The sequence below is a fragment of the Lipomyces doorenjongii genome (genome assembly GCF_038497915.1).
Source record: "Lipomyces doorenjongii strain NRRL Y-27504 unplaced genomic scaffold V1508scaffold_1, whole genome shotgun sequence".
NCBI lineage: Eukaryota > Fungi > Ascomycota > Lipomycetes > Lipomycetales > Lipomycetaceae > Lipomyces > Lipomyces doorenjongii.
The window spans coordinates 154573-177848 of NW_027118068.1; the positions used below are offsets into that span (position 1 = coordinate 154573).

Here is a 23276-nt window from a genome sequence, read left to right on the forward strand (position 1 = left end):
GCTACTGCGGCCGAGAACCACTCAGGACAAGGTTCGGGCCGTCATTTTAATTGAGAGCTATCGAAGAAATCTCGGAGAATGTGCCCAAAACGTTTTGGTAGGTTGCCATTCATACCAAAGCCCATATGATTAGAACGTCTGAAAATTAATAGCCTCACGCGACTTTCCTGTATTCTGCTTTTACTCAGAAGGTTCTAGTTTCCTTGGCACTCGTCGCGATTCTAATGAGCTTGCATGTCATAACTGCCAGGCACATGTGGTTCACGTGTCCGTAGTCTGAAATTCAGCGGCAAAGGTACAGACCGCGATATTTGGTGCAGTGTTGCCTAGTCAAACGGAATGACGAAATAGTAAGGCATCAAGTCCGATTCTTCGAGGAGTTTGTTTGGCAGATCTTGTTCGGAGCGTGCCAAGGTAGCCCTCAATTTGCGTACAAGATTGCCCAACATGTTTTGTCGGAAATCCCGAAGAATCGGATACAGGAGGAGGCAATAACAAACCTCCGGTAGATCCACGAATGAAGACTGGCAACAAGATCAGATGGGACATTTGGTACTTTGGTCGCATGGTCTTGGGTAGTTGCACATAGGCTTTATGGGACCGTCGTGACTCAGCTGGTCAAGGTTGCGAAAGCGTGCCGGGTCATAATGCAATGCGCGTGCCCAATGCAAACTGAATGATACATGTCAGCCGATGTGGTGTAGAATTTCCTAGAATATTTGTGCTCGTAACTGGCATTTGTTCTGATTTATCTCATTCGGCGTACGAAAGAAACATCGTCGATTGAGGGTTGCTTTTCGACCTTGGAAAGTGGTGAGGGGAGTGATCTCGAATCAGCGAATCAGTTTGGCGACGAAGCTACCTAGGCGCAGGCCTAACATCGTCGTGCACAGTCCTTTACAACCAAGGGGAGCAAATGGCGACATTGTGTTGGGTTGCAGAAAGTGTGGACAGATTCACACGCTCTTCCGCTCTTGCATGTGGCTTCGCGTTGAGCCCAAGGTTGGCAATTAACATATCTAGGCGAAGTTGCTCTGGTGCCCGTCTTGTCATCAGTGAAGTTTAAAGTTGTGGCGTGTGCGGCTCATTAGTATGAGAATTTCGCGGAGACATGTGGCTTGTCTTTTGCGGCTCCTGTATGCAGGCGAGGTGGCGGTGCGCTGCCCAGAATTGGCTAACACAACCACCAAGGGCCTCGCGCAATCCGAAGTCGGTTAGTAAACTGGCCATTCTTGGTCAAGTCTGACACAAGGTGGCCAATCAGAGTGCTCGTATACTGTTAAAGTGCTCGTGTGCACTCTGAGTGCGATAACCAAAAAGGTACTCATAGATGAAGAAGCTTGTGTCTTTCATTGCATAGCTATCTTCGCTTCTCCCCCTTGCTCCATTTTCTTAGAAAGACAGTGCTTGCCATGTGCCTATAGTTCTTAAAGACCTCGCTCGTCACCAACTATATTGACCACCTACTCCACGTATTCAATCGGCTGAACTTCGACATCCCCCGTTATCATGGTTGCACTCGCTCAGCAACTTCTCCCCGACCTTGTCGAAGTCCTCGTGAGGCGTGACGATACTCCTGCGTGTCCTACAGACAATGGGTACAACGGACGGCTAGGTGTCCGTATCTCGGCCATCTTCGTCATCATGTTCAGCAGTATGCTCGGTAAGTCCCTGATTGGCGTGCTCGGAAATTTATCGTCTGGAAACTGACACCATTCAGGTGCACTCTTTCCTGTTTTATCAAAGCAGTCGCGCCTCAATGTCCCGGAATTCTTCTACTTCATTGCAAAATTCTTCGGTTCAGGTGTCATCATCGCGACTGCCTTCATTCACGTATGCATCTGCAGTCTTGCAAGACTATTTCTCAAGATGTTAACGTTCTTTTAGCTTCTGGATCCTGCTATCCAAGCCCTCGGCGATCCATGTCTCGGCGGCACGTGGGCAGTCTATCCCTGGCCTATTGCCATTGCCATGATTTCAATCTTTATTTTGTTCTTTGTCGAGCTTGTGACATACCGATATGCGATATTCGACTCCTTTGCCGCGGATGTTGCTCCCCATTCTCATGATCACACGACCAGCCACGGCGACACGGACGTTAACACGAACGCGAACCACTTCTCACACGTCAGCTCCCATATTGACATTGACAGTGGAATCGACAGTCCTGACGCACTCAGACTGAGCGACAAGGAGACTGCTAGCGGAGACTTCCAAGATCTCGAGAAGAATACTCCTATTTCGGAGAGTCTCAGTGCGCAGCTTGCGGCTGTGTTCATTCTTGAGTTTGGTATCGTCTTCCACTCTATATTCATTGGACTATCACTCGCCATAGCTGGCGAGGAATTCAACACTCTGTACGTCGTGTTAGTATTCCACCAGGGCTTTGAAGGTCTCGGTCTGGGTACTCGTCTGGCTAGCACACCATGGGCACCCAACCGAAAATGGGTTCCCATCCTCATGGCAATTGGCTATGGTCTCACGACTCCTATCGCCATTGCCATCGGTCTCGGTGTCAGATACTCCTATAGTGACGCTTCTCGGAAAGCCCTAATATCCAACGGCATCTTCGACTCTATCTCCGCCGGTATCTTGATGTACACCGGTCTCGTGGAGCTGATGGCACATGAGTTTTTGTTTTCCCATGAAATGAGCAGGGCGCCGTTTAAGCACGTCCTCGCTGCGTTCCTGATGATGTGCACAGGCGCTGGTCTCATGGCTCTTCTCGGGCGGTGGGCTTAAGCTTGCATTTGTAACTGGTTTGTTTTCAAATTCATGTGTAAGAAAAGTTATCTTTTTTAAGTATGTTTTTTAGTGGGTCTGTCTATCATATAGGTGGTTGTCTTTTGCCTGGGATTTGTTTTGAGATTTTGGACATTTCTCGCACACATGTAGATGCTACTACGATGACTGTGAGGGGAATTGTACATTTATGAAACTGTATGGGCATATATGGCGTGTATTGGGATCTATATCTATTATAATTGCGTATAATATTTCGTGTCCACCTTTGCTTGGTCACGGCTTCTCTGTGATGGCCATGTAGAATAGCTTATAATAAGCAAATGCTAATCAACATATTCCCGCACAACGGCACAACATATGATTATTCATCCTGTTTAGCCAACTTACCCATCTCCAGTTTATCTCCCTTCTCACCAATAAACACGATCTTGTTAACACCAGTCGGTTCATCCTCATCTTCACCCTCGAGAAACACAACGAGGGAGCTAACGCGCTGGAACCTAACATACCGCAACCGTACTGCGCTCCACCCCTGCTCATCAGGCTCAGAGATTTCAGCTTCATGCACAGCAGGTACGGAACTGGTGTCGTCGAATGACAAAATGGCAGGCAAATTCGTCCATAACTTTATCTTCGTCGCGCGCTGTTTGACTTCATCTTCGTCCTTCGCGAGAGGGGATTGAATCAGTATCGAATGTACCTTCGTCGCGTTCATAAATGGCACGTAAAACAATAGCTGCGAGTCCGCGTCGCTTTCAACACTGGGCGTGCCGACGTCAGTGGAGACGATTGTAGTAGAAAACAGGTCGCGCACCGAGGCTGTTAGGTCGCTCGATTTTGGTGCGGCGGCGTTAAGTGCTTCAAGATTCTTGAGTTCGATGGTATCGTTGATCATGTCCCAGCCTTTTGGAATCAGTCTTTCGTATGTGCCAGTTGCTACTTGCGATGACGAAGACGATTCGGCTGATGCATCTGTCGTGGAGGCAGTTTCTGTCAGCGACGCATATGCTCGCAATGTTTTCTCAAGCTCCGGCAAATTCGCCCCTCGAACTCGTGCAACTTCACGGCCTCTATTGAGGAATAAAAATGTCGGCCTGAAATACCTCCATTAGCCCATACACCCCACACTACTCAATACAACACGCGGGTTGGATTTGGTATTGGACTACTTACACGGCAGTGATCTCAAATTCTCCGGCAATGTCCTTGTGCTGATCGATGTCCACCGATGCAAAGCCGACATTTGGATATTTCTCTGGGAATTTTTCAAAATGAGGCGCAATAGTCTTGCATGGGGCTAGGCATTCATTAATTATTAGTTCATTCAATTCAGATCCCCCACCCTCATTTTATAGCAGACATATGAAATCAGCAGGGCAAACATACCACACCAAGTTGCGTTAAAGTCAACAACCGCGAGACCATACGCTGAAAGTGTCACAAAATCTACCTTGTTCGTGATGACTTGGACTTTGTTCGCCATCGATTTTCTTCTATTCTGTTTATCGTCGTTGGATTTTAAATAAAATGGATGGATTCACGACAACAAGGTCGGTGCAACTATAGTCGTTCGTTCTATATGACACAGCTGCCGTATATTGACTGCTCGTGTGAAATGATATAGATCAATAGAAACGTTATTGAATTACCGATGACGCGCGTGTCAGTGTACTGTATAAAGGTATCTGCGCCTTCCCATATAAAACAATAACCGCACTAACCAAACAGCGCATATGGATGACACCATTGGTGGCCACAAACCCCATCAATTATCGCAAAAATCGTCTTCGAAATTCATTTAAGTCCAAATGATGGAAGAACGATGATCAATTATAGGATCGACTATACTGTGCAATTCACAATGTACAATTAATCTTATACCACTAAATAAATACGTAAACAAAAATAAAAAAGGGCAACGCGAATACAGCAGACATCACAAACCGCGATCAATATAAATCGCGTATGATATATACAGACAACCTCATTCACCCGACACGATCCGCAAGTCATCTGCTGCGTAATTATACAAGTATAAGTATGTAAATTAAACAAATAGCAAAAAGCACCAATGCGCAATACCCGTCATGTACAAAGCCAAGAAAAATTAAGTAGATATTATAAATAATGTTCAAACGCCGGAAATCCTGAAACCCGTAGTAGTAAAGAAAATGTTTCCTGTTCCCGATATCCCGACACCTGTTACCCGCCAACCCGGTAGATTCATGTTACCAATAAACAAATAAAAGGAAAAGAGAAAATGTACATGTACGCAATAAAACGAAATCAAAATGAGGTGAGAGATCGCATATAGAACAAACGACACTAAGAGGAATACGCCAGTGCATCATACGGATGACGACTGACTACCTTCAACTACATATAGCAAGCAAAGCCATCACAACGCAGCCGGAGTGCGAACACCAGACCGCATGACAGAGGTGTGCGAGTGGATGCTGCCGCTCATCTCTATCTTCTTCTTCAACGATGCAAGACGATTACGAATGCTGTTAACATCTACAACAGTCAGTATCAGGACACCGTGTTAAAATAAAGCAAATATCAGCTTACATCCTTCAACCGTCCGCTTGTCGTCTTCATCTACAGGCTCAGCAGTTCCATCCTGATCTAGGATTGCCTGGAGCATCCACAACGATGTCTCGTACGCAATTTCACATCCAGGCAAGTCATCGCCAACCAGCTCATTAATTGCCGCAGCCCGAGACATCTCCAGTGCGCGGTCATAAATTAACTTCTCGGCAGTAACTCCAGCCGCAGCATCAGGAGAATGCGGAACGCCCTTGCCAGACGGATCCGCCAACTTCATTCGCACAAATTCAGCCTTTTCCAGCGCTTCGTTGAATCGCTCGCGGACCCACTGGACAGCGTTGTTGAGACGAGCAGACGCACCGACCGATCCATTCTCGGCCCACCAAGTGGCCGCCAGATCCATTGCTTTGGCAAGTAAGGACAGCGATTTGACAAATAAAACGAGCGCTTCCTCAGACAAAGTCGCTACAGCATCCGCAGTAAGTTCTGTCGACAACGTGATATCGCTCGCCGGTGTTGATGGGAGTAACTGCGAAAATTTTACCTGAGCGAATTGATATACGACATTTGACTTTGCCGCCAGATCCTCAATCTGCAAAATAACACTCATCTCTCGGTCGTCAATCGGATGAACATCTTTCGGCGGCGTAGATCCGCGACTAGATCGCCCATATGGATACGGAGGCGAGCCAGGTAACGGGATGGACCCGTCAGCTTTGCCAAACAGACGGGCACTCGCCATAGACAGGGCCTTGGCTAGTGTAGAAGTCGGGGAACTTCCGGAGGTGAAACGACGCTGATCAAGAGAATGGGAGTAGCCCCGTGCCCGTGGATTACTACTTGAGTATGATGAATTGCGCGATGATGTTGACAGCCGGCGCTGCAAAGCAGCATTCGTAATGAGTTTCGGAGAATATGCTAGTTCGTCGGCAAGAGCGTTAACTTCGACGGTACGCTTTTCAACGACGACGTACTCGCGCTCAAACATGACATCATCTTCTGGACGACCAAGCGAGCCGGTACGAGCAAGCGACTGCTGAGTGGCTTGGGCTGATCGACGGCTGCTGTTGCTGGTTAGTGACGATGATCGCTCTCGGCGGTCTGACATCGTAGGATGTGCCGGTTGCAAACTGTTCTGGCCCGATAGCGACGAACCAGGGGATGGAGTTTTGTGCTGTTCAGGCCGGTCGGACGACGACGACTGGTGATCTGACGAAGACGACGCCGGACGCTGATGCTGAGCAGACGTCGTAACAGGATGTCGGACCTGAGGTAACGCACCCTGACTTGGCTTCCGTCGCGGAACAGGATGCGTAGCACGGTTCGGCGTCACCGTACCAATATCAGCATTCGCGGAAACAGGCGTTCCTCCAGTGACGGTAGCTGGCTGCGCCGAATGGACGCGAGTGGGAACAGTTGCGGACGAGGGAGGTGTAGAATTCTTAGAAAGATATTCAGCAATAAACTTGTCCTCCTCCATACCGTCCATGAAACTAGCAACGTCCTGGACCTCAGGAATCTCTCCTCGAACGACTTCATCTTCGAAAAACTCCTTGAATCCCATACGCTCGACTGGATTACGACGCAAGAGCCCACGAATCAACAACTTCATCTCGTCCGAGACGGGGACATCGTCTGAAAACTTAATTCGATCATCGCTTTTTTCTATTTTCCGCAAGAGCTCAACATGATTACTCGCGCGGAACGGTGCCTTGCCCATAGTCATTTCGTACAGAACCGTGCCAACTGACCACAAATCCGCCTTGGCGTCATATTTCTCATACCGCAGTATCTCTGGCGCCATATATAACGGCGACCCACAGAGTGTCTCCGCTAGGCTAGTGCTGGGTAGAATGCGCGCGAAACCAAAGTCTGCGAGTTTGAGCACCGGTAAGCCCCATCTGCCGGCATAGCCCAAATCGATCGCCTCTTGTTCGGTGCGGGGCGGCGGGCAAAGAAGTAAGTTCTGCGGCTTGACATCGCGGTGAATAAGATTGCGATCGCGGAGGAACGCGAGTGCGCTGGCGAGTTGTTTGAGGAAATGGCGAACGACGACTTCGTTGAGACCCCCACCGGGTGGATTTGGGAACTTGGCGACCATCGATGCGACGAGCGGGATGTTGGACAACTTATCCCTTTTTTTGATGAAGTAGCTCAGATCGCCTAGCGAGCAGTACTCCATGACGAGATGGATGTATGACGACGAATGCTGGCAGTCCATGAGCGCCACGATGTGTGGATGCGATAGAGTCTTGAGGATCTTTATTTCGGATTCTAGATTCTCGAGCAACTTTTTATTAAGTTTTGCGCGGACGACGGACTTAATTGCAACCGCCGTTTGCGTTTTCTATAGAAGGATAATGTCAGTATGATCGAACATCTGCAGACGCGGTAAATGCCCAGGTGAGTCGCTACTAATGGCGATTAGTCACCTAGTACATACCATATGAACGCCCTTATAGACGTTGGCAAAGCTGCCGCGGCCGATTTCGCTTCCGATGCGGTACTGGCCTATTGAATAGTCCATCGGCGGAGCGCCGGACGGCGCGGACGAGCTCGGGCGCTGCTCGTGAGGCATTGGAGGCAGATGTGCGCCGTTCCGAGGGCCGATAATATAGAGAGCAGCGCAGCGGATGCTGCCGCGGGAGTATATTACTTAGTACAGGAAAGGAATGGAGATGGAGGAGAAGGTAGGGAAACGACAGAAGAGATGATGGAGGAGAAAAGAAAGGAGTTCGAGATAGTATGGTATGAGGCAGATGAGGCGAGATGATAATGAGCCAGCGACTGACCAAGGAGATTGCCCGTTGACGGGCCACTGCACAGCCATACTCGCACATAGAAGTGGCGGTATCAGTGTGGCTGTGGTCGGTCACTAGACTGTGGCGCACTGCCGCACCGCCGCAATGATCTCATAGTCATTGCCTCTGTGGCGCAGGGTCTGTCGCGGTCATAATGTTTAATCCGTCGCTGCTTTTATTCAATTCTAGATACTAGTAAGACAGGACAACACATGCGCGTTCTCGACAATTACGGGAGGTGACAGGGAGCTTGTGTTAACTGTAGATGGCGAGCTGCGAGCTCGCGCTGTCGTGCCATAATGACGTGTTGGGAGTTGGGAGTTGGGAGTTTATGACTCTATTGTCGACAGATATTTAACTGGATCCCCACACTAACATAATTTACTATACTAACTTGCACGGTACGGTGTAGCTCTAGACTCCATCCGTCTCAAATATATGTTCGTTAATTAGATTATTTTACAGCATATATATATACCCGTATCTGTCGTAGAGAGTGCGCAGTATGAGCGCCGTTATTTGATTCATGAATCGCACGCTTGTGGTTCAGTATGCCAGCGAGAACCGGGTTTGATTTGCATTTTAAAAATCTTCGAGTTTAGTATGGATTGACGGGGCAGATGATTATAAATATATCTGTGTCGCTGTGTGATTGGCTGTGAGTTGAGTATGTAGTGTTAATGGAATATATGTCAGTGTACATATTATATATAATATAATATCTGTCTGTGTCTGTATTATCAGCAGCATGTACTATTTAATTTGTTATTCGTCGCATCATAAGATCGCGTACAATATCATATGATACCAACACAGCTACGGTCGTAGTCCAAGGGTCTCGTGGGCTTAGTCAGCGCGTCAACCAAGGACAGTCAGCGCTGGACACTTTCGAAGTTTAATTGTTCCCCCCAAATTGTTTTAATAGTTGGACTAGACTGCCAGATAGATATGATACATATAGTGCTTCCGTCGAATGACTTTTTGAATGACAGTGAAGTCGTATATCGATTACTATTATTATACAACAATCTCGCAGTGCCTTACGACGCGATCATGGAGAAGTTATTGCTACGTCGCGACAAATGGCTGCGCAGAACCTAATTAAAATTGCAGGTCGTCTAGGTTAGTGCGGTGCCTAAGCTGAATTAAATATATTGAAGCACAAATCCACGAACAAGCTGTAGCGAACTTGCCACACCCACGTCGACCGATACGAGACCCGTATTTTTTTGTCTGCCGCTATTTGAATAGCTAGTCGTCGTTCTACGGGCCGAAGATTGCGCTTCGACGCGAACACACTAAACTTGCTCCAACTTCTTACTCCTGGCACTGCTTTTTCTAGACCATCTTCACGACTAAATAGTATTTTCTTCCTCCTCTTATTGCTCAGTCGCTCGAATCCGTACGATCTCCGCTCTATCCTTGTGCGTCCCAGCAACCGCCGCACGCAGTCGCGTAACCTTGCTAATTTTGGGTCTATTTTTTTTGCACGACAATTCCCTTCCCCTTTCTTCGCACAAATTGGATTCCGCACCAATTCCCACTGTTCTCAGCACCTCTCGCCGATCTACATCTTCTTACGCTGCAGAAAATCAGCATATTGGTGCCTAGTTGACTAGAAATAGCAGGTCTTCTATTTTATTCCGCCGCGTAACTCCGGAGGTGACCAAGAAGCAGTCAAATGGAGCGAACCGAGTACTACTCTTCTCCGCGTTTTGATTTCGGGCTTTTAATTGGGGATCCCTTTGCTCTCGCGACTATATCGGTTGCTACTGTATGTGACCTCCGTTCTGTCAATATTCTGTGAATTGTGGTTTGGTGGTCGTTGTTGATTGTATGAGACGCGGCTGAAACGCGGCTGGAGGGCTACTGCCGCTTGCGCAAGTGTTGGATGCATCCACACCACCGGTCGACAATTACAATAATTTGCAGGAAATACTGACAATCGAACAGATAGGCTGGTTTATTAGCTTGGCCGCGTCCATTGCCTCGGACGTCGCCGGCCCGTATCCGCAGTTCAGCTGGTGGGGCATCGTCTACGAATTTCTCGTCATCTGCGGCGTCATCTACGTTATCGGAGCGAACGCCGTCGAACCGTACCGCGTTGCCGTAAGTGCGTTCCGCTTTCGGTTATTGCGGACGGACATGCTAACCGGGATAGATGGTGGGATTCACTGCCGCCGCGCTAGTATACACCACTAACTCGACCAACAACCTCGTGTACACCGGTCGTGCGGCGGACGCAGCTGCCGCAGCTGGCAACATCCTGCTATCCATTATCAACATCCTCTGGATTTTCTATTTCGGCACCACGTCTGACGCGGCGCCGCACGCGTTTATAGACTCGTACGCGTTGCATCGCGAGGCACGGTACAATGACCCGCCAAGCCGGAAATACCCGCCCGTACAGCCGTCGCCGTCTCATTCGCGCGGCTTCCAACCAATGCAGCAGGCGACATCACAATCGCAGTCGCAGTCGCAGTCGCAGCAGGGTTACTACGAGGCTGGACCTGCTACGGGCTCGACAAGACCACATCAGCAGCAGATGTTCACGTCCGCGCAGTTGAACGGATTCGAGACGACAAGTTTGCAAGGCGGGCCCGGAAGCATGGTCACGCGCCGCCCATCTGTTGCGGCGGGCTACACTGGGTCGTCGCATAATGGGTCTGGGCTAGTCCTGCCGCAGACGGGAAGCGTTACGAATTTGAATTCGGGCAACGGCACGATGTTGAGCGCCCAGGACGAGCATGGCCAGCAGCAGCAGCAGCAGCAGCAGCAGCAGCAGCAAACGGTGGCCCGAGGCACGATGATGGAGCCGCTGGACATGCCGACGGAATATCCATTACGTGCACGCGCGATATACAGTTATGAGGCAAATCCGGAGGATGCGAACGAGATTTCGTTCGTCAAGGGCGAAATTCTAGAGGTTAGCGACGTGTCGGGACGGTGGTGGCAGGCGCGAAGGGCGAATGGCGAGGTCGGCATTTGTCCGAGTAACTACGTTCAGTTGCTGGACAATTAGTTTTTAGATGTAAAGAAAAAATGTGTTGTAGGTTTGGGCAATTTTCTTGGACGCACGATGGGTTCGATACATTTGGAGTCTTGCGGCGTGGTTTTTTGTTTTAGTTATCTGTATTACTGCTTCGTGTATATTACTTGTCAGAGATATAAAGGTGTTACGAACATGTATAATTTTTTGTACAATAAGCGTACCTTCCCAAGAAGACAAAGGTGAAAAAGTCTAACATTACATGTACCTAATGCATACATCATGATGGCGGCATCATGCCTTATTAAAAACAACTACAAGTAAATCTAAAGAAGCCTAGTCTCATGTACAACACCGGACCCCATCTCCTGCGCGACGTCGGCCAGGCCGACTAGCTCGCCCACGCTCTTGATGACCTCTGCAGAATCAATCAAATGCCACGTGGCCGTCGTCATCTTGGACGAGGGGCCAATCGTGACGGTGAAGGTGCAGTCCTGGTCTAGAGAGTCGACCTTCCGTAACGCCCGAAACATGTCCTCATCGGTGCTGTCGTCGCCCATACACAGCACGAAATCGGGAGTGGTGGCGGTGCCGTCGACGTCCTTGTACTCGTGCACAAGTCCCTTTGCTATCTCGCCTTTATTGACAAACCGTGGCCGGACCTCCAGATTCGCCTTGCCCGTCATGACTTCGACGTCATACTTCGACGTCACGGTGTTCTCGAGATGGTTCTGGCATTCCCTGGCCTGGAACGCGCCATATTCTGGGTCAGCGCGGCGATAATGCCACGTTACGGCCGCGCGTTTGCGTTCAATGAATGAGCCCTGCGTGCGTTCGGTGTAGTACTGGAAAATGTCAATCACATCTTTCTGCCATCCCATATCGAACGTTTCGGTAAGGTTAACCCAGCAGTCGGAGCCGATTCGACGCATGAAACAGCCGTGTTCGGCGGAAAGGCCGAGTCTGTAGATGCCGCCGAGGTGCTGCTCCAAAAACGCTTGATCCCTGCCGGAAATTATCCAGACTTGATTGCGGGAATCGGATGCGAGCCTCTCTAGTGCGTCCAGCACGCGCGGATGTGGGATTGCCGCGGAAGGCTCTTTGACGATGGGAGCCAATGTGCCGTCGTAGTCAAACATGAACAATCTGCGCCTGGCGGACATGTACTTTGTGTGCATAAGCGGTCTGTCGAGCACAGGTGTCATATGAGAATGGTCGTAAGATGCAAGCGTCGACACGAGCTTCGACAGGAACTGCGAGACCCAGGCTTGGATTGTGTGGGTGGTGACGTGCTTGTAGAGCTTTGCCTCGAGCTCGGCCTTGCGCTCAGGCTTCATCACCAGACTAGCGTGAATAGCTTTGGCTACGCCGACAGAGTCCCACGGATTAACCATGATCGAGTCGGTGAGCATGCCGGCCGTGCCCGTGAACTCGGACAATATAAGCGGGCCGTGGGAATCCCGCTGGCAGACTACATACTCGAGGGACGTCGTGTTCATGCCGTCTCGGACGGACGTAATCAGCGCCAAATCCGCGACGCGTAGCAATGCGAAATATTCGTCCCGGGCAACCTGCTGGGGATAATGCTGCACGGGCGTGAAATGGAGCATTCCGTACGTGCCGTTGATATGTGCAATAATCTCGTTCACTTTCTTCTCGATCTTTGCCGAGTGCGCGTATGCAGGACTCGTAAGTTGGATCAAGACGACTTTCTCGACCATTTCTGGGTACATTTGGCAGAACATTTCAAACGCGTGCAGCTTTTGGATGACGCCGCGGACGGAATCGAGTCTGTCGCGACCGACGATGATTTTCTTGCCGGGGTACAAATCGCGGATTGCGAGCATGTTCTCGCGCACGGCCGCGGTGTCCATGTCGCGCTGCACTCGACCAGCGTCGATGCCGATGGGGAACACATCTATCGCGACCCGCGCGCCAAACGCGTCCACGGACGCGGGCGTCGACTCGAATCCGAGCACGCGTGTACAGGCGGAGATGAAGTGCCGGGAGAAGGCATAGGCCTGGAAGCCGATCATGTTGGAGCCGAGCATGCCTTCCAGCAGCTCACGCCGCTTGGTGAGGTACCTGAAGTATTCCGACGACGGGAACGGCACATGCAGAAACGTGCCGATGTAGGCTTTTGGTAGGCGTTGGCGCAGGATTTGGGGGAGCAGTAACAGATGGTAGTCGTGGACCCAGATGATATCGCCGGGTTTGTAGATCTCGCAGATTTTGTCCGCGAAGGCCTCGTTGAACTTCACGTAGTCAAGCCACCACTTCTTCTCCTCGATGCCGTCTGACGGTTCGCCCAGAATATAGTGTAGCAGTGGCCATAGGACTTATTTTGGTTAGTCGGTAGTGGTCAACCGAGTTACCGGAAGATTGTCACTCACCTTGCTCTGCATATGCACGCCACCGGCCCTGTTCTCCTCCGTACAAAAACACGGGCGCGATAGTGCTTCCGCTCTTGGCGGCGGCTTCCGCAAGCAGGGACTTTGCCTTGGTCTGTTCGGTCTCGGTAAGCTTGAATTCATTCATGACCGGCGCGGCGTGGTTTCCCGCGCTTGCGGTGGCCGCGGCGACTTGGGCGGCGATGCGGGCATCGTAGTTAATGATCTCGCCCGTCCACGCGACCAACACAGTCTCCCAGCTCGTGCCGGTCTCGAGAAATGACTGGCCAGAATAGAGCGCAGAGTTTCCGCGCCGATGACGGACAGCGAGCGGCAGTTCTGCTAAGATCGATGGCGCGCCGCCGCTGCTCTCGGAGTAGCCGGTAGCTACTTCGTCGATGACGGCGGCGAAGACGTCAGTCGCATCGGGCGGGACGTCGGTGTAGAGCTCATAGGGGAGAAGGTTCATGGCCGAGATGACACGGCCGGTGCAGCCAATAGCGATGGCTTCCTGACAGTCTGGCATGCAGCAATCCGTGGGGTTTGACAGCGGCGGCGCGTGCATATCTGCGGTTGTGGACGGCATAGCGAGTCGAGCGTATGCCTATGTCTTTGTAGACGTATTACGGCTATAAGAGCATATACCTGAAGCGGAGGACGAGGAACAGAAAGATATTGAATGGACGACTATGGAGAGCAGTTGTGTGGAGCTAGCACAGACGACCCGAAGCGGGTTGGAGCGGCAAGGCGTGCGGCTGGATCTACATGCAGCCCGACAGCATCAAATTAGTAGGAATGCTACCTGGGCGAATTTATAAAGGGTGTTATGTGCTGCTTAAATATATTTGTCTCAAAGGGCAATCAAATTGATCCGATAATGTCTGCTCTCGTGATTCTCAGTGGCATTCTGCATGAACCAGCTGGCAGTGTGAAGTCGTCATGGCCAAGGAGTGCTAGCTGGCAATGCACTGTCACGCTATTTCGTCCCTAGTGTTTTTTTCATCTGTCCACTCTCACTCCACACTGAGAAACTGTGGACGAGACCGGGGCTGGGCATGCGGGGTTTGGACAGCACTCAATGCATAATCCTAGTCCGCACTGCTGCCATTGCTGCCTACACGCATACACAAAAATTCACCGCTATAGCAGTGCCATTGCGACGTGGCATCCACAATGGCAATCGCTTTGTATTTTGCTTGCGTCGATCGTTCACGAGAGTGGTGACTGGTTGTAAAGCTGTTAACGGTTCTTTCTCAATTGGTTAGTGCCTATTCTGGAATGTATAATACGGCAAGTAGTACGCGCAATGTGAGATTGATGTCGTGCGTCTGCCACCACCACAATAGCAGACAAGTGACGACAGCTGCACCAGCCAGTATGATACAACGGGGTATTGTTCCTTTGTCACACACGTGGAGACCACATCACAGTCGACTTAGCAGCACTATGGATGCTGAGTCGCAGGTGCTGTGGTCGAGATGGGGAAGTGTGCACATCAGCGGAACCGCAGAGCGGCAGGTTATTACATGATATGGCTGCTGCCGCTGCTGCTGCGTTTGCTTTTCAGTGTGGCAGTCGGAAATTACCAGCTTACTTTACTTGCAAGTGGACCTTTTTTTTGGGAGCTCATGACAAGGCACGCCAGGGCAAGGCGAGTGAGTAGTGTGCCTCTTGTGCCTCTTTTGTGCCTTTGGTTCGCGTCGCGCCCCGAACGCATTGCCGGCTCGACGTAGATCGCACCCAAAACGCGCGAGTCAAGTCGCGTGCGAGCTGATGTGCAGTGGCGCTGCCCAGTTGGGAATATCCCCCGTGGCTCAACTCTCACACCATCACGCTACTTGCTCCGTATACGCACTTGATTAGTGCGCACGGGGTATCGCCGCGCCCCTGGCACAAGTGCATAATGGTGGTGCGTATGCGGCACATAAGTCTATCTCAACACTCGCGAGGGCGCCACACTGGTGCCTGCGCAGGAACAACGGCTTGTTCTGGGGCCGAGACACAAACCATCTGCTGTATGAGCTGTTAGCCTGACAATTCACATATACCGCACCGTCTTCGCAGTGTTGCCCCAGAAGAACCGGCATGCACTAGCCGTGTCCGGCGCGCGGCAAAAGAAACAGTTTTGCCCGCAACCCTTCTCACCCAAGCTTAGCGTGCCTGTCATCTGCCATCCGTCCACTTCTCTCTTCTCGTCGCAGCTGTCACTCCGCGCCTTGGCTGTTGTTCATCTCTTCACTTCGCGTCCTAGTCAATATATTTATTACCGGTCGCCATTTCTCTGCCGCTGCTGCTGCTGCTACTCGTCGCTAGCTCTCGCTTCGCCATGTCGACGACGTCGCGCCGCTCGAAATCGCGTCCGGCTAAGGTCTTCCAGTGCTCTGGCTATGGCAACTGCCACATGACCTTTACGCGTTCCGAGCATCTCGCCCGCCATATCCGGTATGTCCTGTTCTTGTGTAGCCCTGCATTACATTCTGTCTGACCGTTTAGGAAACACACCGGCGAGCGTCCGTTCAGATGCCACTGCAACAGAACTTTTTCGCGCCTCGATAATCTCCGACAGCATGCCCACACCGTTCACGCAAACGAGGCTATCGTGCCAACGACCACTCCGCTCGGCATAGTACACCAGCCCGTGTCCGCTCCGACGACGCCAATGTCGGCGCCAATGCCCGGCTACCCAAGTCAACACCTGCTCACGGGCCAGCTGCAGCCTGTCGTCCAGCATCCGCAACCTCTCGAGCCGCGTGATACGCTCCCACCCCCCTCGTCCTTCACACTTCCGACTCCATCACGCTTCCGTCCGAACCAGCACCGGCCGGGTCCGCTCATTCTCCATCCTCACTCGAACGAGACCGGTCAGCTGACACCGCAGATGCCGCGATCCGGCCCCGGCTCGCCCCCGGTCTCGCCTGCCTCGGTACTGCAACCGCCCACTTCCGCCCGATCAGCCCATACGCCCACGTCTCCTCTCTTCCCGCTCCCGTCTCCTGTCTCGCGAACGGGTGCCGCGCGTCATCTCTTCTACGCTCCGCCGTCGGCGTCCTCGATATCGGAGACTTACTCACCGGCAGCACCCCGCTTTGCGGCCCCGACCAACTTCACGCCGCCATCAAGCGCGACTGTGCCGCCGCCGAACTACGACGCAGACTATTCCTATTACCGACAAGAGTACGGCCGGAGTAATGTCAAGCCCGAGATCGGAGAGGATGACGAAGATCGCGGGCGTAGGCGGACTTGGGGACCTGCAGCTGGCCACCACGGCATCAACCTTCCGCCACCAGTCCCGTCCCAGCAATATGCGCCTCCCCAGCCATCGTACCCTACCCAACCTCAACAACAGGTCCCGTACGACGCACACAGACGGGCTGGACCTCCGGAATACGCTGTTTATTCCTACGACTACCGCCAGCCGCCGCCGCCACAAAATTACAGTTACACCCAGCAGCCGGTGAACGGGTACCAGCCATCGATCCGTCATGCGCCGACAATGTCGTCCGGGAGCGAGGCCAGTGTCACGTCGAATGGGTCGGAGCCGTATTACGTCACGAGACGGAGAAGCAGTCTGCCTGACGTGCTTCCCGCGCCCAATGTCCACCAGGACAGGCCTGTCTTGCCGCCAATGCGCACAAACTCGACGGCCGGAAACGACAGGGCGAAGGATAAGCCCGGCAATGGCGACATGAAGGGCATGAATGCGTTGCTAGAGGCGGCGAGCATGGCTGGCCTGGCTGCCTAGGGAAGTTACGCGATGGTACGATACGATGCGATTGTTTTTGGGACTTTTGGCGTTTTATTGCGGTACACGTGCCAGCGCATAAATTGATCTCTTCGGAAAAGTTTGTCTTTACGGTCTTTGGAATAGCGCTCCTTTCGAATTGTGTATTACTATATTACTTTTTTTTGGGGGGCGTATTGTGGTATAGCGCGCATTGTATTGATAATGTTACTATTGTGCTATTTGTCTATGGGTTCATAGTACGTTCGTTATGGCGCGGATTAATTGGGGTTCTTTGCTTCTGGTATTATGTGTCTGTAGTTCCGAATGGGTAAGAACGGCTGATACAATGGGTTGTTGTAAAGGGATTGTTTTGAGTGATAAGATAGTAATGGAATTATTGTGTATTATATATACGTCTGGACGACCACCCAGTATGAGCCAAAGGATATGCCGCCTAGATACAAGGTGGCGAAGTAATGATATCATGCAATTACTTTAAATAGTAGTCTTAAATAAGAAGCTTGGTGGAGGTGGTCGAAATGTGTGTTCCAAAGTTTGAAGATAGCGCCGCAGTACACCATCTTCAACCGCTCACGGACTTGTCTTCAACCCATACATTCTTCGCCTATACCACCCCGCCTCCGCCTCCTTCTCCCCACCTCTTCCATCACACATCAGAATACCGCTTTCTTAATGGCGGCAAAACCCACCACCTCATCACGGACGACCGCAGCATCCCTCACGCTCGATCTTCCCCCTCAGCGCCCGCAGGCGCCGCCAGACCCGAACCCACCCATCGCAGAATACCCGATCCTGGCCGTCCGCCGCCACCTACAACCCTCGCTATGGGCATCCTGTCTCGACTGCTGGTGCGCTATGACGGAATACTTCATCGCACAACCTCAGACCGCTTTCGAACACGCGACAAATCTCATTAGATTCCTGCAAACATATGTCTCGCTGTCACGGGACACAGACTCCGAAGGCAATACGACACTAGGCCCCGATGCGCGAGCGGATTTCGACGAAATCCAGGATCCGATGGCGCGCCTATTACGACGGAACGTTTTCGTGCTGCTGTATCGACAATATTCCCTCTCATCGCATGTCAGCAATCTCGAAATGCTTTGGGGGTTCATGAGACTCTACGCGCGCGGTAACCACGCTGCCATTCACAAAGTCATCAAGCATCTCGGTTTTGCCGCTCTTCCAACGACGACGGCAGACAGCACGAACGGGAAGCAGCAGCACGATACAGTCGCGACCGATAGGCTACGTCAGTTCATCCTTGACCGTATCGAATCTGGCAAATTCACAGTCGAGGAACTCCACGCTGTGCAAATCCTGCTTCGGGACCCGCAGATCGCGCAGGCGTGGGTGACGCCGCGTCCCTGGTTTGCGACACTGAAATCCATCGCCAGCACTGCGAGACCACAGGCGGATCCGGCATCCCCCGTCTCACCGGCAGAAATAGCTATAAAGGTCGCCTTTCTCTCATTCGTTGGACTCGCGGCCGCCAAGCCGGATGCTGCAATGACCGTATTCGAGGCTCTGCGCACACAACTGCCGCCGCCACAGGACGTTGGACGGGGAGAGCTGTTACCTGCGCTCGTCGTGCGCACAAAACTCGTTGCGCGGATGAGACATATAGCTGAATCGAGCGTCGACGGAGGGTGCTTGAACGCCGTGGTCATCGCGCTCGAGACAATCAAGCTGAAATTACCACCCGCCACAATCTCCGCTATATCCTCGTGCTTCCGCAAATCGGCGACACGGAAGAGTGTGCGTGCTGCGAGACGACGCATAAAGAAGATGGATGTCGACGCAATTGCAAACGGTCTCGATATCGATGACGCAAGGAAGGTGAAGGAGATTAAAGAGATTTTCCCGCATCTTGCGGAAAAGTATGTCGTTACGTTGCTTGCCGCGAAGAATAATTCCGTTGAAGAGGTGTTGGGGTATCTTGTTGAGCAGGCGCCGGATAGGAATGAGTGGCATGAGGATATTGCTGAGGAAATCGCGGCATTGAAGGTCAAGCCAGTTGGAGATGGCGATAATGATAGTGGTGCCGACGATGATGGTGCTGACGGTGACGACGACGTAGTCGAGAGACGCAGGTTTGAGAATTTGGAGTTTGCGCCTGGCACGGTGTACTACGGTCGGCGACCAGGTGGGAATGCGGACGACATGCTGGCACAGGGCACTACAGTTTCGGATAAGCAGAAAATTTTCGACAGTTTACGATTAATTTATGATGAGGATGAGGATGAACGAGATGATACTTATGACGATGTGGATGCGCTTGCGCACGTTTATGAGGATCCAGAGTTAGACTATAAGGACAAAGAGGAGCAGGCATCTTCGTCCCAACTGCGGCAGAAACAGGTAGAAAGTAACAAAGGGAAACCGTGGGAAAACAAGAAAACAAAGAAAGAAATACAGCAGATCAAGGACGAACAAGAGTACCAAAGCGCCGAAAACCCGAACGAGCAATATCTCTGGGGCATTTACTCTGGTGATAAGTTCGTGTTTGAGACGAAGCAGCGCGGGACAAAGTTTAGATCTGAGATGAAGAACAGGACGAGTTGGACGGATGAGCAGTTGGAAGGGTGGGCTAAAGTTCTCGACCGTGATGTACGTTTGTTTCCATGTTTCTAAATACTTTTTTGAGGACTTACTAAAGGACGACAGCCTAAATTCCGGAAACGGCTTGAAGCAAAGTATATTTTTGCCGGCAATAGGCCGATCGTGACGTCTACAGCCTACAACGAGGTTGTCAAGAAGTACGATCCTGACTCCGAGCCCGAGCTCGCGGACTCAGATAATGACTCTGATAACGACGCAGCGCCGACCAAAAATTTTTCGCGACAAAGGGAAGTGTTACCGGTGTACCAGATTCCGACCGAGCCGAAGCCAGAGAAGATTTGGGGCGGGAAGGCGGAGAAGAAGCGGCTGGAGCGTTTGCAGGAAAAGCAAGAGCGGGACCGGCGGTTGCAGGCCTTGATCAGTGCAGGCCGAGGCGGACGAGGGGGGATTGGATATGGGACTGCAAGGGGAGGGGGTTGGGCCCATGCGAATCATAATCGGCGGGATGCGAGAGCGAATAAGATGCGTAAGGGAATGGGTAACCCTGAGTATTAAAAAAGGTTCTGTTGTAGATTTGTATCATATCATTATGTATGACTGTGGAGACATGTATGTATGCAAATGATAATTATCAATACTGTACAACGACTCCAATGCAATGATATCATACTCTCTCGACATACACTCTGATCTTCCGATGAATATTCATCTGACCTTGCACATCCTCTCCAACCTTATCGCCCCGATCCTCACGCACCTCGTCCTCAGTCATAGGCACACCGCACCACCGCGTGGCAACCTTGCAGCCACTCTCAGATGGCTGACTCCACCCAACACAATCTTTCCCGACCTCGAGTCCATACACGAAATTCCGCCTAGCAGCGTCCAGCACTGCCTGCGCGACTCCCGCCCGGCGTGCAGAGTGCACAGTGTATATCCTCGAAATCCCCATAATCAGCCTCTCTTCGGACTGAGGCAGCACGCGTCCCGTGTCGACGGACATGAAATACCCAGCCTCTGTGCGCTCGACCAGACATAGCCCAACAATAACATGCGCCCCGTTGCTCGGGGTATCCGGAATCTTGTTGTCGTTCGCGCAACGGGCCGCGACGCAGACAAAGACCGTCGCCTCCGCGCGATGGGAAAGCGCTGCAAAATGCTCATCCGGAGCCGACAACTCGGAATTACAAAGTCGCAACGTGGCATCGACGCCTGTCTTGACGGAGCGCAGTGCCGTCGATCCAGACGATAACTCGCGCACAGCGAACTTGTAAATAGACGCCTTTCTCGCCGATTTTGTCCCCTGGCGTTGTAAGTACAAGGTCGCGACGGGAGTGCAGTGCGGCGGGATGCTGACGTCGACGCCACCGATTGCTCGTGCGTGAAATCTCGAGTGAAGCCGGGTGTCGTCGGGGGCGAGGGTGTCATAGGACATGCCGCATTGTGGACACGTTGTTCGGTGTGGTCTATTCGACAGGGACAAATATGTCTGGACTTTGTTCTCCTTAAAGAAGCCTTCTGTGGATTTCTTGGCTGGGAAAGTTGTTGTGGGTCCCTGTCGTACTCTGGACCGTTTGCTTGGTGGCGGCGGTGAAGATGGTGGTGTAGACGGGTTTGAGCAGGCGAGGACTATGGTATCAGATGACGGACTCGATGATGACGACGTATTTGACAGGCTTGCGAGAGCGCGCCGACGGGACCGGTATGTTGCTCTTGGTTGTCGAGGGCGGGGGGGTGTTTCCTGCTGCGACATCGAAAAGGCGATGTTTGAAAAATGCACGCGATCGTTGTGGTCGATTCGAAAGTGAGAAGCTTTGCTGGCGGTGGAGCGTCAGCGTCAGGTACACAATTTGTTGACGCGATTCGTCGACGCGTCGATCGCGCGTGGAGTACGAGCCCCTCAGAACACCGCGAAAGACGTGTCGTCAAGCGTCCTGTGTGCAGCCATTCACTACTTTATCAACAATTTGACATTGTTTATTTGCATTCATATCCACGAAATGGGTCCCAAAAAGGAAAAACAGCAGGCTCCAACGGTGGACGAAGCAGAATCAAGAATCCTGTCATACATGATCTCGCAGAACAGGCCATACTCGGCCACGGACGTCTTCCAAAACCTGCACGGCGCGATGTCGCGACCGGTCGTTAACCGCGCGTTGGCGGCGCTGGAGGCAAGAGGACAGCTTGATGCCAAAACGTTTGGGAAGCAAGTGATTTATGTGGCGAAGCAGTCTGACGGTGGTCATGGTTGCGCGGAGAACAGACCGGAGGAGAGGAGTGAGGAAGAGATTGCGAACGAGATTGAAGAATTGAAAGGCGAGGACGATTCGCTGGGGAAGCAGGCTGCGAGGTTAAAGGCGGGTATGCTATTTGTGTGAGAGCTTAATGGCGAGCAGTGCAGTGCTCATATTAGGTAGACCTCAGTGAAGTGCAGAAGACGCCGAGGACAGACGAATTGATTTCTCGGAACGCAGAGCTAGATGTTCAGGTTCGCATATTCCATCGCCTCAATTTGTGAACAGGAAATTGAAGTGAGTTCATAGATTGCGAAAGCGTCTAGACGGTTAGATCTCCTCGAATCAGCAGCATCAGGTAACGCAGGCGCGCCGCTGTTTTCCGCGGCGGACGTGTCGAAAATGCGCACAGAGTTAGCCAAGATGCTTAAAGAATGGGCCAAACGACGAAAGATGGTTTGCCTATTCGTATATTACGTTTTTGAATTGAGTGAAATTCTAACGGTCGATGCCTGATAGTTTATGGAGATGTGGAGCGTAATTCGGGAGAATGTGCCTGATTCCAAAGATTTATGGGTGTGATTATGTGTTTTAGATGAGATAGATATAATTGCTGTGCACCGTGTACTGACGTGGGCCTAGGACGATCTGGCAATCGAGGACGACGTGGAGAGTAATGAGGTGGTGCGCCAATCCGCGAGAGTTTGACAGTATAACTGTTTGGGTTGCTGTGAATTTGTTGTACCTGAGAAGCATAGACAACTGTGTTTTGTGTAGCTACGTCTGTTTTGAATTGCAACTGTATTTATAATTGGAGACTCTCATTGCTTAATGTGCACGTGCACGTGCAATATAAGATAAGGTTGTATAGACAATGGATTTGACTGTCGCGTTATAATATGGAGAGCTGAGATCGTCGAGACACGCATACACCAGATCGGAAAAGGGTCATACTGTTACTGATGCATTGAGGCGAAGACGGGAGTAGCGCAGTTCGCTACCACACAGACAACAGGTTCGTCCTTGCCTATCCAACTGTCGGTGGTGTCCGATTCAAACAGGTGTCATATTTCTGATCGAGATTAACGCATGCATCAGGGTAAACATTCTTCTGCTCTCTCTAGTACTAGTACGCAATGCACCAGCGACTGCACATCCGTCAGACTGCGCGATGAGTAGCATAAAGATGGCTGTTTATATACATAATTATATAGGGATTAATCGGATTAAGGGAGGTTAAACAAGTTGCACCGCGCC

General features: G+C 51.4%; 9 protein-coding genes across 9 annotated transcripts; 5 read left to right on the plus strand and 4 right to left on the minus strand.

Moving 5' to 3' along the window:
* The first annotated feature begins 1327 nt into the window (after positions 1-1327).
* On the plus strand, positions 1328-3077 carry V1508DRAFT_378602 (Zinc/iron permease). The gene is made up of 3 exons (XM_066937630.1): positions 1328-1663; positions 1721-1833; positions 1888-3077. The coding sequence occupies exons 1-3, from the start codon at positions 1510-1512 to the stop codon at positions 2740-2742; spliced, it is 1122 nt and encodes a 373-aa protein (XP_066798966.1). The 5' UTR covers positions 1328-1509; the 3' UTR covers positions 2743-3077.
* Positions 2945-4384, minus strand: V1508DRAFT_436233 (PITH domain-containing protein). The gene is made up of 3 exons (XM_066942106.1): positions 4132-4384; positions 3919-4042; positions 2945-3839 (listed from the first exon to the last, which is right to left on the minus strand). The coding sequence occupies exons 1-3, from the start codon at positions 4226-4228 to the stop codon at positions 3107-3109; spliced, it is 954 nt and encodes a 317-aa protein (XP_066798967.1). The 5' UTR covers positions 4229-4384; the 3' UTR covers positions 2945-3106.
* A 759-nt stretch (positions 4385-5143) lies between these two features.
* Positions 5144-7873, minus strand: V1508DRAFT_394217 (uncharacterized protein; the record flags this gene model as incomplete). The annotated part of the gene is made up of 4 exons (XM_066937992.1): positions 5144-5262; positions 5317-7642; positions 7674-7706; positions 7739-7873. The coding sequence occupies 4 exons, from the start codon at positions 7871-7873 to the stop codon at positions 5144-5146; spliced, it is 2613 nt and encodes an 870-aa protein (XP_066798968.1).
* A 1904-nt stretch (positions 7874-9777) lies between these two features.
* On the plus strand, positions 9778-11118 carry V1508DRAFT_394218 (uncharacterized protein; the record flags this gene model as incomplete). The annotated part of the gene is made up of 3 exons (XM_066937993.1): positions 9778-9870; positions 10050-10205; positions 10258-11118. 3 exons carry the CDS (start codon positions 9778-9780, stop codon positions 11116-11118), a joined length of 1110 nt encoding a protein of 369 aa, XP_066798969.1.
* Positions 11119-11232: 114 nt separating this feature from the next.
* V1508DRAFT_407500 (glycosyltransferase family 20-domain-containing protein) lies at positions 11233-13665 on the minus strand (the record flags this gene model as incomplete). Its single annotated transcript, XM_066938873.1, has 2 exons — positions 11233-13423; positions 13479-13665. Coding segments are annotated over 2 exons (2199 nt in total), but the record flags the coding sequence as incomplete, so codon positions are not given.
* Positions 13666-15483: 1818 nt separating this feature from the next.
* Positions 15484-17599, plus strand: V1508DRAFT_407502 (uncharacterized protein). The gene is made up of 2 exons (XM_066938874.1): positions 15484-15917; positions 15969-17599. The coding sequence occupies exons 1-2, from the start codon at positions 15802-15804 to the stop codon at positions 17215-17217; spliced, it is 1365 nt and encodes a 454-aa protein (XP_066798971.1). The 5' UTR covers positions 15484-15801; the 3' UTR covers positions 17218-17599.
* A 177-nt stretch (positions 17600-17776) lies between these two features.
* Positions 17777-20233, plus strand: V1508DRAFT_407504 (uncharacterized protein). Its single transcript, XM_066938875.1, has one exon. It carries the CDS (start codon positions 17893-17895, stop codon positions 19855-19857), a length of 1965 nt encoding a protein of 654 aa, XP_066798972.1. The 5' UTR covers positions 17777-17892; the 3' UTR covers positions 19858-20233.
* V1508DRAFT_407506 (ESCO1/2 acetyl-transferase-domain-containing protein) lies at positions 20151-21600 on the minus strand. The gene has a single exon (XM_066938876.1). It carries the CDS (start codon positions 21536-21538, stop codon positions 20450-20452), a length of 1089 nt encoding a protein of 362 aa, XP_066798973.1. The 5' UTR covers positions 21539-21600; the 3' UTR covers positions 20151-20449.
* Positions 21601-21785: 185 nt separating this feature from the next.
* On the plus strand, positions 21786-22303 carry V1508DRAFT_401359 (Tat binding protein 1-interacting; the record flags this gene model as incomplete). Its single annotated transcript, XM_066938413.1, has 2 exons — positions 21786-22146; positions 22203-22303. The coding sequence occupies 2 exons, from the start codon at positions 21786-21788 to the stop codon at positions 22301-22303; spliced, it is 462 nt and encodes a 153-aa protein (XP_066798974.1).
* Positions 22304-23276: the final 973 nt, after the last annotated feature.

What these genes read in the sequence shown, in the direction of transcription:
- V1508DRAFT_407506 (XM_066938876.1), bottom strand. Translation starts at nt 21,538, where the DNA reads ATGTCGCAGCAGGAAACACCCCCCCGCCCTCGACAACCAAGAGCAACA.
- V1508DRAFT_407502 (XM_066938874.1), top strand. Translation starts at nt 15,802, where the DNA reads ATGTCGACGACGTCGCGCCGCTCGAAATCGCGTCCGGCTAAGGTCTTC. An exon ending in CATCTCGCCCGCCATATCCG is followed by an intron (nt 15,918 to 15,968) that starts GTATGTCCTGTT and finishes CTGACCGTTTAG; the next exon opens with GAAACACACCGGCGAGCGTC.
- V1508DRAFT_436233 (XM_066942106.1), bottom strand. Translation starts at nt 4,228, where the DNA reads ATGGCGAACAAAGTCCAAGTCATCACGAACAAGGTAGATTTTGTGACA. An exon ending in CTTTAACGCAACTTGGTGTG is followed by an intron (nt 4,043 to 4,131) that starts GTATGTTTGCCC and finishes ATGAATGCCTAG; the next exon opens with CCCCATGCAAGACTATTGCG. An exon ending in GAATTTGAGATCACTGCCGT is followed by an intron (nt 3,840 to 3,918) that starts GTAAGTAGTCCA and finishes GAGGTATTTCAG; the next exon opens with GCCGACATTTTTATTCCTCA.
- V1508DRAFT_378602 (XM_066937630.1), top strand. Translation starts at nt 1,510, where the DNA reads ATGGTTGCACTCGCTCAGCAACTTCTCCCCGACCTTGTCGAAGTCCTC. An exon ending in CATGTTCAGCAGTATGCTCG is followed by an intron (nt 1,664 to 1,720) that starts GTAAGTCCCTGA and finishes GACACCATTCAG; the next exon opens with GTGCACTCTTTCCTGTTTTA. An exon ending in TCGCGACTGCCTTCATTCAC is followed by an intron (nt 1,834 to 1,887) that starts GTATGCATCTGC and finishes ACGTTCTTTTAG; the next exon opens with CTTCTGGATCCTGCTATCCA.
- V1508DRAFT_407504 (XM_066938875.1), top strand. Translation starts at nt 17,893, where the DNA reads ATGGCGGCAAAACCCACCACCTCATCACGGACGACCGCAGCATCCCTC.